General features: G+C 46.9%; 1 protein-coding gene across 1 annotated transcript; it reads right to left on the bottom strand.

Annotated features, from left to right (window-relative positions):
* Nucleotides 1-5,964: 5,964 nt before the first annotated feature.
* Nucleotides 5,965-12,656, bottom strand: LOC115394750 (highly reducing polyketide synthase alnA-like). Its single transcript, XM_030100097.1, is given in 9 exon segments — nucleotides 5,965-7,052; nucleotides 7,500-8,490; nucleotides 8,728-11,454; nucleotides 11,535-11,716; nucleotides 11,794-12,003; nucleotides 12,098-12,218; nucleotides 12,221-12,254; nucleotides 12,348-12,501; nucleotides 12,599-12,656. Coding segments are annotated over 9 exon segments (5,565 nt in total).
* Between the last annotated feature and the right edge of the window lie 119 nt (nucleotides 12,657-12,775).

Below are 12,775 nucleotides of genomic sequence, written 5' to 3'. Positions count from 1 at the left end.
GCTCCCGAGAGGTCTGGAAGGGCATGAGAACCATTACTGGTTTCAAGGAGAAGGGATGTGTAGCTCCTGGTGATGTGGACACGGCGGATGAGTTCAACCGTTTTTACAACCGGTTTGACTCTGCACAAACGCAGACACACACTGACAGATGCGGCCACTCCACCTCGGCTGCTGTGACCTGCTCCTCTTCTCCACCCGGGAGCGGCTCCACCTCTGCGGCTGTGACCTGCTCCTCCTCACCACCCAGCAGCTGTTCCACCTCTGCGGCTGTGACCTGCTCCTCTCCTCCACCCAGCGGCTGCTCCACCTCTGCTGACGCGCCCGCCTTCACTATGGAGGAGGTGTGTGTGGAGCTGAGGAGGCTCCATGGACGGAAAGCTGTGGGTCCTGATGGGATATCACTACGGCTGCTGAGGGAATGTGCGTCAGAGTTGGCTGTGCCTCTCCAAACCATCTTCAATTGGAGTCTTCAAACTGGATGTGTCCCTGCGCTGTGGAAGACCTCATGCCTTGTCCCAGTGCCTAAGGTGGCAAGGCCTGCAGGGATGAAGGACTACAGACCAGTGGCCCTAACATCCGTGGTAATGAAGACTTTTGAGAGGCTGCTGCTCCGGCTGCTCAAACCTCAAGTGGAGGGGGCGCTGGACCCCCTTCAGTTCGCCTATCAGGACAGCATGGGAGTAGACGATGCTTGTTTATGGTCCATCGGGCGCTCTCCTTTCTGGAGGAAGCTGAAGGCTATGTGAGGTTGATGTTTTTCGACTTTACAAGCGCCTTTGATACTATCCAGCCTCAGCTACTGAAGGGGAAGCTTGAGAGGATGGGAGTGGATCCTCTCTTTGTTCGCTGGATCCACAACTATCTGACTCTGAGGTCACAATACGTCCGGCTCGGGGGGTGTGCATCTGCGACCCTGATGAGCAACACTGGTGCACCGCAGGGGACTGTACTACCTCCCTTTCTCTTCACACTGTACACTGCTGACTTTGCTCATAGATCTGCTGCGTGTCATGTGCAGAAGTATTCAGATGACACTGCAATTGTCGCATGTGTGAAGGGTAGGGATGAAAAAGAGTACAGGGAGCTCATCGCGGGATTCACCACCTGGAGCAGGGACAATGGTCTTATTCTGAACACCTCTAAGACGAAGGAGATGATCATTGACTTTGGCAGGAAGCCCTCTCATCAACCTGTCATCATCAACGGAGAGAGTATTGAGGTTGTTCACACCTACAAATACTTAGGTGTGCACCTTGACCACAAACTGGACTGGTCAGAGCAGGCTCAGGCCCTGTATAAGAAAGGACAGAGCAGGCTGTTTTTCCACATGAGACTTAAATTTTTTGACGTGTGTGGTGACATGCTGTACATTTTCTACCAGTCTGTTGTTGCAAGTGCTGTTTTCTTTGGGGTTACCTGTTGGGGTGGCAGTATGACAAAAAGAGACAGCAGTCGGCTGGACAGACTGATAAGGAAGTGTGCATCTGTGATGGGGAGGAAGGTGGACTCTGCTGGTGCAGTCTTGGAGAGGAGGATGAGGGCCCTAATGCAGAGTATCTTGAGGAACCCCAAACATCCACTGCACGACACAGTCGCAGCTCAAAAGAGTGGCCGGAGTAACAGGTTCCTGTCATTGCGCTGCAGAACCGAGCGCTTCAAGAGGTCATTCATCCCCTCAGCAATCAGGCTGTTTAACAGATGTGCCTGAGTCAAACCGAGTACATTAGCACTGTTTTATTGTACTTTTGTTATTTATTTGCGTGCAAATGATTTGAGTGTGCTGCTGGACACCCGAGTTTCTCCCTTGGGAGATTAATAAAGTTTTATCTATCTATCTATGCGTTGCACGTGGACGCGCGCTTACAAAACAATATGCGTTCCACTCAGATATGTGGACATGCGGATATGCAAAACAATAAGTGGTCAACAAAAATTACGGAGACCCACTCTCCTCTGTTCAGCAGAGCTGACTGCTGGTAAACAGGCCTTTTTAAAAGCTACCTGTCAATCACTGCATGCATCACGTGACCCAAGCTCCCGCAACACCATGTGACACATTCACACACTATTATTATGGCTCCTACACTACTTGTGAACACGCTGCTATGGAGGGCTCATATGACGTTTGTAAATCTGAATGATAGATAGATAGATAGATAGATAGATAGATAGATAGATAGATAGATAAGACTTTATTGATCCCACGATGGGGAAATTTCACTGTTACAGCAGCCCAAAGAAGAAGTACCACAGTCGCAAATAAATATCAATAAATAGAAATCAAGAACACGAAGTGCAATAAAGTTTGCAGGCAAGCATTTCACACATTTTGGAGGCAACCACGTGCACATCCTTAGCACCAGAAACAGGAGGATGGGGCATGCGCCACTGCCCATAAATAGATGGATGAGTATGCAGACCGGAGGAGGCAAAAGCACATCAAAAACACCACACGGGAATTTATACAGTGGCATTGAATAGTCTGACAGACGCTGGAATAAATGACCTGCAAAAACGCTCCTTCTTACACCTAGGGTGCACTAGTCTGTTGCTGAAGGAGCTTTTTAACGAGTTCACAGTTTGGTGCAGAGGGTGGGAGGAGTTTTCCAAGATGGACAGTAGTTTGGCCAGAGCCCTCCTCTCTCCCACTACCTCCATGGAGTCCAGAGGGCAGCCACAGACTGAGCTGGATCTTTTAATCAGTCTGTTGAGTCTTTTCTTGTCTCGCTCAGTGCAACCCCCCCCCCCCCCCAGCACACCACCGCATAGAAGACCACTGACGACACTATGGTGTCATAGAAGGTCCTCAGCAATGGTCTGCTCACACCAAAAGATGCGAGCCTCCTCAGCAGGTACAGACGACTCTGACCCTTCTTATACAGAGAGTCAGTGTTGTCTGACCAGTCCAGCTTGTTGTTCAGGTGAACACCCAGTTACTTGTAAGTCCTCACTCTCTCGATGTCGAGTCCCTGGATGCTCACTGGTGGAGTAATTAACAGTGTCCTGTGGAAATCGATCACGATCTCTTTTGTCTTCGTGACATTCATCTGGAGGTGGTTCTGCTCACACCAGAAGACAAAGTCCGTGATGACCTTCCTATACTCGCAGTCGTTCCCCTCTGACACGCATCCTATGATGGCAGAGTCATCAGAGAACTTCTGGAGATGACAGGTGTCTGTGGAGTAGCGGAAGTCTGATGTATAGAGGCTGAAGAGGAAAGGTGAGAGTACTGTACCCTGGGGGGCTCCCGTGCTGCAGACCACCACCTCAGACACACAGTCCTGTAGCCTCACATACTGGGGTCTGTCTGTGAGGTAGTCCATGGTCCATGCAGCCAGCTGGTCCCTAACCCCCGCCCTCTCCATCTTCACCCTCAGCAGTGATGGTTGTATTGTGTTGAAGGCACTGGAAAAGTCAAAGAACATGATCCTGACGGTGTTCCCAGCATCCTCCAGGTGAGACAAGGATCTCTGCAGCAGGTAGAGGACGGCATCATCCGTCCCAATCCCAGGCTGGTACGCAAACTGCAGAGGATCCATGTATGGGCTCACCAGGGAGCGTAGATGGTTAAGAACCAGTCTCTCCAGAGCCTTCATCAGGTGAGAGGTCAAGGCCACGGGTCTAAAGTGGTTGGGTTCCTTGGGGCGCGAAGTCTTGGGGACCGGGACCACACAAGACGTCTTCCACATTGCAGGAACCCTTTCCAGTCTCAGGCTGAGGTTGAAGATGTGGCAGACCACCTGACAGAGCTGGTCTGCACAGTCCCTGAGGAATCTGGAGCTGATGCCATCAGGACCCGTGGCTTTCCTGGCTCTGGTCTTCCTGAGCTGTGTTCTCACCTGATCCACTGTAAGTGTGAAGAGGAGAGGAGAAGGTGGAAGGAGGGAGGAGAGCCCCGGGGATGGTGGAGATGAAGGAGGTGAGGGGGAGTGGGTGATCAGGCAGGAGGAGCTGGAGGTCAGCTGGACAGGGCTCAGGCTAGAGGGGGATATGGTGAGACCGTTGTCAAACCTGTTGAAAAACAGGTTTAACTGGTTGGCCCAGTCTCTGTCCCCAGGTTCAGGTTCCCTCTTCCTGGCCTTGTCCTGCCCTGATATGGTCTGGAGTCCTCTCCAGACCTCTCTTATGTTGTTGTTCTGCAGCTGATCCTCCATCTTCCTCCTGTAGGTGGTCTTACAGTCTCTGATCTTCCATTTAAGGTCCCTCTGTACCCTCCTCAGGTCTTCTCTGTCACCGGACTTGAAGACCCTCCTTTTCTCCAGCAGCAACGCTCTCAACTCAGCAGTCACCCATGGCTTGTTGTTTGAGAAACACCGTGCCCTCCTAGTAGGCACGATGGTTTCTACACAAAAGTTTATATATCCAGTGATGCAGTCTGTTAAACTGTCGATGTCCTGTCCATGTGGCCCACAGAGCACCTCCCAGTCTGTGGTGTCAAAACAGTCCTGGAGTGCCACACTGGCCTCCTCAGACCACTGCCTCACACACCTCTTGGTTGGGGGGTGTTTCTTCGCCAGAGGTGTGTAAGCAGAGAGCAGATGGACCAGGTTGTGGTCTGATCGACTAAGCTGGGGGAGGGGGGAGCAACTGTCGGCCTCTGCTGTATTTGCATAGAGTAGGTCCAGAGTTTTGTTGTCCCTGGTGGGACAGTCCACGAACTGGTGGAAGGTGGGGAGGGTGGCAGACAGGGAAGCATGGTTAAAATCCCCAGTGATGAGGAAGAAGGCTTGGGGGTGTGCAATCTGTAACTGTGAAACCACACTGTGGAGGAGCTCGCAGGCTGAGTCGGCATTGGCCGAGGGAGGAATATACACCGTGACTGCAATCACATGTGAAAACTCCCTCGGTAGTTGGTAAGGCCGAATACGAACAGCGAGCAGCTCAATGTCTCTGGTACACCGTTGCTCCTTTACATAGATGTTCCCAGGATTACACCACTTGTTGTTCACAAACATTGCAACTCCCCCACCTTTCTTCTTACCACTCTCCCTTGTGTCTCTGTCCGCTCTGATCAGATGAAACCCGTCCAGCTGCACCATTGAGTCTGATGTAAGTTCGTTCAGCCAGGTCTCCGTGAAGTGAAGTAAACTGCACTCTCGGTACTCCCGTTGTAGCCGCGTTAGCGCCGTTAGTTCGTCCATCTTGTTGAGGAGAGACCTCACGTTTCCAGTGATGACAGATGGAAGACATGGTTTGTACCGTCATCTTCTTTCGCGGCGTCTGACCCCGGCTCTGCATCCCCTCCTTCTCCTCCGGAGTTCGGCAGGGATCTCCGGTTGCGCATCGGGATGTAGCCTGGCATGGCTAAGCGCTAACAGATGCTCCCGAGTGTAAACAACAGCTGAGCCACGGCAAAAAGTGTTCGCTGATGCAGTGTTTAAAAGTCCAGAGAACAGTAGAAAAAACAGCAGTAATCTCACCAGCTTAACACCAAAAGATGTACGTGTGCCAGAGCGACGACTGTATAAAAGAAAGCAGTAGATGAAGGCTAAATATGCGAAAAAATTGCTGTAAACAAAGAGAAGGGTCGAAGCTGCTGTAACTGGCTGCCGCTCCACCAGCGCCATCTTGCTTTCACTGGAGCTCATTCCAGATGATGATGTCTGTGCCTCCCCAGGCATGAACCTCACCGGACATCACTGATACAGATATTCATAATGTTGCTCACCAGACAGTTAAAATATATAAAGCAGTGTTATGCGAACTCTCGAACATCTTTCAAAGGACTATTACAAAATAATTATGGTAACGAGTTACAAACTAAATTAGATCAGGCCTTAAATACAAAAACAAAGTAAGACACATTTGTGTTAGCTAAGGTTAATCTTTTCACAGAATTTCTTGACTAAAAATACTTGAGTCAATCATATTATAATTTGTCATCATCAATACATAGAAAGTACACTGTAAAACAAGGAAGGAGGCTGATTGACAGTTGCTTTATCAGTAACTTTACAGCTAATTTCACCCATTCTTTGATACAACTGCTACCAACTTGGCCAGTGTACTGTTTGGGTCCAGTATAGTAATCAAAGGTACATTTACTCCTGTTTCCTGAAAAATTTGGTTCTGCAGAGTCATTGCTGACATGGAGTCAAACCCCAGTGCACCCAGAGTGGAGTCATCATCCAGTTCATCCACACTTAAATTGGTTATCAGACTAACCATTGCCTTCACATTTTCATATGTACAAGACACATGATGAGCTGGCGATTCCTTGCAAACATGGGATTTGAGTTCCACCTCCACTAAAGCTGACAGTCGCTCTCTTAGAGACTTATTTTGTGAAAGGACATGAATGTTAAGATTCTGAAAGTTGAATTTGCATATCACTTGTTGGGGTCTGTTCATTACAAGACATTTTTGAAGAGTCTTGTGAACCTCACACACGTTCATTGTCATCATGCCTTTTGCTTCCAAGAACTTTTGGAAATTGCTTTTATTCAGCAGGAGGCCCAGATTCACGGGACCCCAGTTGATGGACTGTCCAGCAAGTCCAAGGTTTCTCCGATAATGGCAGAATGAGTCGAGAAAAGAATTGGCTGCTGCATAATTACACTGTGAGGCATTGCCTATGAATGATGAGATGGAGGAATAGCACACAAAGAAATCAAGTTTGTAGTGAAGTGTTGCATAGTGAAGATTCAGTGCACCAAGGACTTTGGGCTGCAGCACCTTTCTGAAGAGAGGCTCATCAAGAGCTTCAATCAGTGCATCATGCAACACCGCCGCACTGTGAAACACTCCTTTGACCAGACAGGACAAGAAGCGTCGTTTGATATTTGAGATTGCGTCAACTACCTGCTTTGACACAGACACGTCACACTGGACATGCATGATTCTGACCCCATACCTCTTCTGCAGCAGATCAACTTCAATTTGCTTTTCATCAGACAAAGTACTTCTTGACAGTGTGGCAATGCAACCACCGCCATTCTGCGCAATGAACTTTACAGTCTCAAATCCCAAACCAGAAAGCCCACCACTCACAACATAAACACAGTTTGGCTGAAAGAGCTGTTTGGGTTGCGTGAGCAAAGGAATATCAGACACTGGGCGGTCAAATGTTCCATTGTCTAAAACCACCTGCCGCACTGTATTTGCTGTGAAATAGGATTCAGGATCTGTGTTGTTCTGAGGATTGAACATGCCTGATGAATGGTACAGCTCCTTCTTCAGAGGAAGACTTGGTGTATCAAAGCCCAACGACTGCAGCCAACTGATGATATCCTTGTTTTGTGCCAGTACATTAGCTTTCTGAAGAACACTAGATACATCAAGCTTGTGTACATGAATGTGATCACACTTTGATGCAAACATGGTCTCTGCTAGAGGTGCAATGTGACTGCTACACACAAAAATCATGTATTTCTCAGAACCACCACTGTCCTGCACCTCCTGCCAAGAGAGATCGAATGGTGGCAGGAAAATGAATGCATGACTGTCATCAAAATGTGGAGGTTCCTGACTGAAATGTGTCTGTGAAGACACTTTCCAGCCTGATCTGTTGGCTGTAAGAGCCAAAACCTTCGTCAGGACAGAAGCTGAGTTCGAGGTGATGATACACAACTTCCTGTGCTGTTTTTGCACATCAGACAACACTCTCTGCATGATAGACCATGCTAGTATATAGTAAAATACACATGGAGTCTCTTTCAGAAATGGGAGTGTCTTTGTGCTGTAGCACACTCCTTCTGGAATTATTATCTTTTTCATAGCGACAACTGGGTAACATGAAGCAACGTGGTCTCCCACTCTCAGATCATGAACATCTTTACCCACAGCTGTTACCACACCACTGAAATCCAAAGCCAATAACTTATGATTATGTGATGTTTGTTTGTTCCAGTACATTGTCTTGCCAAAACTCCAATGTGTGCAGCTCACTGGGAAATAATCTGCTGAATGCATGCACACACTGCCTAGCTGAATTTCAACTGACTTGCCATGAACATGTCTTTGAATTGCATCAGCTGCTATCGCTGACAAGTGAGTCATTTTGTAAGGATCCGAAGTCTGTAGAGCAAAGTTCTGCTGAAACATAGAGAGTTTTTCCTCGTCACACATGGCACTGTCCTTCATTGAGGTCCTAGTGATAGTTGTTGCTGAAGCCTGCCCTCTATTGATCCTGATGTCTTGTTGTTTACATGTGTTGATTACACGGGCCAGTGTTTCAATGTCTTCAGTGGTCACAGAAGCAAGGTCGACCAGCTGAAAGGAAATACTTGGCATCTCAGCTGCACAAGCCCTCAACATACCAGAAAGCACGAAACCTGAGTTAACGTGGTCCGCAGTCTTCTCTGTAGATCTGTAAGTTATGACATGAACAGTACAAAGATGCTTGCTCTCTTTCAGTCCTAAGACTGTCTGGCGAAATATGTCGCAGCAAGTCACCAAACGATCCAGCACCTGCTCACATGACAGGTGGCTGAGGTCCTCTACACCCCAAATGAAAAGGATATTTTCAGTATCCACATTATTTCTGAGTGACTGAAGCACAAACTCTCGAATTTGGTCTGCTTTCCCGTCTTGTTTTGTCTCCACAAAGATTGACTCTGGGGATACATAAGGCCTGAGTCTTCTAGCAATGCCAAGATTATCCTCAAACACAATTGCTTTCATTTTGCAAGTATGCAAGTGTTGCTCCTCAGCTATTTCACTTGTTTCATCGTGGAAGAACAATGACTGAGGAACATTGGAGGAGCCTCGCAAAAACGAAAATCTCACCCCTTTGAGTTCCACCAATACATCCCCCCGTAGGGTCGAAAAGCAACCACACACATCCAGGTAATCTGGGCCCTGCTGGGTGGCTTTCATGTATATGACCATTTCCTCCTGCAGAGGGCCTGATATGGTAATGCTCCCGATACCCGATGGTAATCCTTGCTTTACTGTCATGTATCCCATTGCCAGCACAGCAGTCATTTGGAGAAAACAGTCCAGTAGCACAGGGTGAATATAAAAGTCATGGAAATGTTTGAGAAGTTCACCAGGGACTCGAATCACAGTCACAGCTTCCTTGAATTCACTCCCAATACACACACAGTCAAGCTGTTTCAATAACGGCCCGTACTGAAATCCTGCCAGAGCAAGAATAGAATAAATCTGTTCTCTCTTTAAAATCAATTTGCACCGCTGATTTATCACATCAAGATGAATGTTTGATTCCTCTAGTAGAGACGGACTCTCTGTACACCTGTATGTACCAGAGGCATGTGTCGCAGCAGCAGACTGTATTTTGAAAGAGACTTCTTTATCTTTGTGCTCAAGAATCACCCTCAACTTTTGGCAGTTGGAGTTGAGTGTGAGCACGCTCTCAAATCGAACACTGAGATGGAGCTGGGAAACAGGAATCTTGAGCTTCATGTTCGTCATCACTGAAGCAAACACCAACTCAACATAAAATGCACCAGGCATGATGGGAACATGGTTGACTTTATGCTCCCAAAGATATGGTTCCTTCTCTGCAGAGATAGTGCACACAAAGTCTTTATTGTGTTTTATTTGATGTATGAGCAGATGTGGTTCAACAGCAGAAAACTCCTGACCTTTTCTCAAGGCTTCAAAGTTCAGCTTCCTCTTGGTGTTGTCAAACTGATAAACTGGAAGAGGCGTGAGCAATGCCTCACAACCCTTGTAAAGCTGGTGCCAGTTAACATTAACTCCAAGTTCAAACAGTTTTGCCACTGTTGAGAGGGTTGTGTTGCAATCGTCATTTGAATCAGCAGAAGACAGAACTTCAGTGTCAGCTCCAAGAGTCTCACATATGTTTCTATAAAGAGCTCTACGAGGTCCAATCTCTACAAAGACCATTTTACCCCTCGATGGTTTGTCTCTGATAACTGCTTTTAATGCTTTTTCAAACAAAACTGGGTCTCTTGTGTTCTTCGCCCAGTATCTGCCTGAAGTAAAATCACCATCTGAATACTTTCCTCCAGTTACAGTTGAAAAGAGTTCACACTTCATGTTGTTGGCTTCCAAGACATTGATACCTCTTTCGATATCATCCATTACTGGATCCATCATGTGGCTGTGATATGCTGCTGGAACATCTAAGACATGAAGGAAGACGTTTTGATCTGAAAACATGCTTTTCAGCCTCTTATGAAGGTCGTCTACAGCCTCTGCATCCCCTGAAAGAGTGCATGACACAGGGCTGTTGAAAGCAGCAATACACGCTTTTCCAGAGAAGACTGGAATAATATCCACTATCCTTTTCACATCTACATTGCCAACTACAAGCATTTTACCTCCTAATACTTTACTCTGGTGAATACTGCGGTAGTGCAGCACTTTCACAGCATCCTCCAGGGATAAAAGGCCTGAGCAGTGAGCGGCGGCAACCTCACCAACAGAGTGGCCCAGTGTTGCATCGGGTTTGACGCCCCAGTGCTTCAGGAGAGTTTCAATGCCAACCTGCATGGCAAAAAGAAGAGGCTGTGCCACATCTGGCTTCCTGAAATCCTTGTTTTCAGGTTCACCAGCCAGTGCTTCACTGATACCAGTGGTATTGTATCTCTGGAAGACAGTATCTATTTCTCTGACCTTTTCTCTGAAAACAGCAAACTTCCTCATAAGGTGCCTGCACATCCCCCTGTAGGCAACCCCACTTCCACAGAACACAAAGACAACCTGAATGCTAAATGTTGTTGATTCAACCTTTGTTTTCAGTGTAGAGCTCAGATTGTGTTCTAACTCAGACAGAGCGGAGGATGGGAAGACTTTCCTATATTTGTGTTTGTAATGACTTCTTCCACAGGCTGAGGTGTAGCACAGTGCCTGTGTGTCAACTCTTTGATCGCTCCTGAGTCTTTGTTGAGTGTCCATCATGGTAAGGATTAGTGATCTTTCTGTGGCTGCAGATAATACAAAAACATTTGGACAATGTATTTGTGTCTGCGTGGTAAGCGTGGTGTGATTACACTCTCTTAAAATCACATGTGCATTTGTACCACCAAACCCAAAGCTGTTGATCCCTGCCATCCTTCCCTGTAACCCATTTATCTCCCACCTTTGAACTTTAACTGGAATATTTAGATGTAGAGATTTAATATCTATACTTGTGCTGTTTTCTGAGGAGAAAACTGAGGGAACAATAGTCTCATGCTTCATCATTAGAAGTACCTTAATGAGTCCGGCCACTCCAGCTGCAGATTCCGTGTGTCCGATGTTGCCCTTTACAGACCCAATCAGGAGTGTCTCTGAATCAGAAGGTCTGTTTTTGGCGATGGCATTTGAAATGCTTCTCATCTCTGTCGGGTCCCCAACTGGAGTTCCTGTCCCATGCGCTTCAATGTACTGAACATTAGCAATGTCAGAGTCTGAGTAGATTTGTCTCAGCAGCTCCTCTTGTTGATCCATGGATGGTTTGGTGATTGGTGTGGCACAGTGTCCATCCTGGTTGACCGCCGTTTTGGTAATGATTCCCCATATTTTGTTGCCATGCTCTTTAGCCTATATGTAAAGAAGCAGACTTCTCAGCATTTCGCCATATAATTCATTAGTCACAGAAAAATGATGAGTATCAAACTTACTTTTTTCAGAAGTTTTAGAAGCACAACTCCACAGCCCTCTCCTCGGCCATAGCCATCTGCCGTGCGAGAGAAAGTCTTGCTGGTCCCGTCAGCTGAGATCATCTTCGTCTTGCTGAGAGCAACAAAAACTCTTGGCTCGATGATGCAATTAACTCCTCCACACAGAGCCATGTCACAGTCACCTATTTGAAGGAATGAAAAAATTCAATGTGGAATATTTAAATATGCTTGAAATTTTTTGGCAAACAAGACTGATTACCTTGTTTTATAGCCTGACAGGCTACATGAAGAGCGACCAAAGATGAAGAACAAGCACTGTCGATGGCAAAAGAAGGGCCAGTGAGATTGAAGGTGAAGGAAATTCTGTTGGCAGCAATACTCATTGCTGACCCGGTGCTGCTGTAGTGGGTTATTGTGCTCGGACTGTTACTTCTGAGCATCTCGTAATCTCTGTTCATGAGACCTGCAAGGAGCGCAATCACAATTAAAGCGTAGCAGTATGATGAACTCAGGAACGGGATTAGAAATGAAACATAAGCTGATTGTGAAGTGGATATCGATGTAAACGCCGGTTCTGCTCCCGCTGATGGTTTCCATAGCGATTCCCGCATCCTCCAATGCTCTGTATGAACACTGCAGAAGGAGTTTCTGCTGAGGGTCCATGTAGTCAGCCTCCACCTAAGAAAAACACCAAAAAACTTGCAGTCAAACTCATCAAACCTGTGAAAATGAAAACAGTGCATTCGTCATTGCTTAAAATCTTTCAAGAGAAGAAATTTGTTCTCATTCTTCCTGTACTGATCTAATACTTACCCCTCTATAAGAGCTGCTCGGGTTGTCTGTGTCTTTCCCGGTTTGTTGTCATCAGCATCGAACCAAAAAGCGGTGTCAAACCTCTCAACTGGAATATCGACTGCGCAGTTCTTTCCTTCCAGCAGAAGCTTCCAGAAACTGTCCAACCCCTCACCTAATTCAAAATGGACCACAAGAACTGTTGTTCATCGTCACTTTAGACAACACAAAAAACATGGTGTATCCTTGCAACAACATCAATTAAGCCATACCTCCTGGAAAATTGCATCCAATCCCAATGACTGCAATGTCCTCCTCTGCCTCCTCCATGATTCTTCTGAAGTGATTTTTTTTTCCCCCTGGAAGTTTCGCTTCAAATCCAAATCAAAGCGTAAAGCCTCTCCATGATGAAGTATAACGCTCTGTGCTGGTTCCATCTGGTGCTGCTG

This window comes from Salarias fasciatus, chromosome 9 (genome assembly GCF_902148845.1).
Source record: "Salarias fasciatus chromosome 9, fSalaFa1.1, whole genome shotgun sequence".
In the NCBI taxonomy this organism is placed as follows: Eukaryota; Metazoa; Chordata; class Actinopteri; order Blenniiformes; family Blenniidae; genus Salarias; species Salarias fasciatus.
This window is presented reverse-complemented; position numbering and strand designations above follow the sequence as displayed.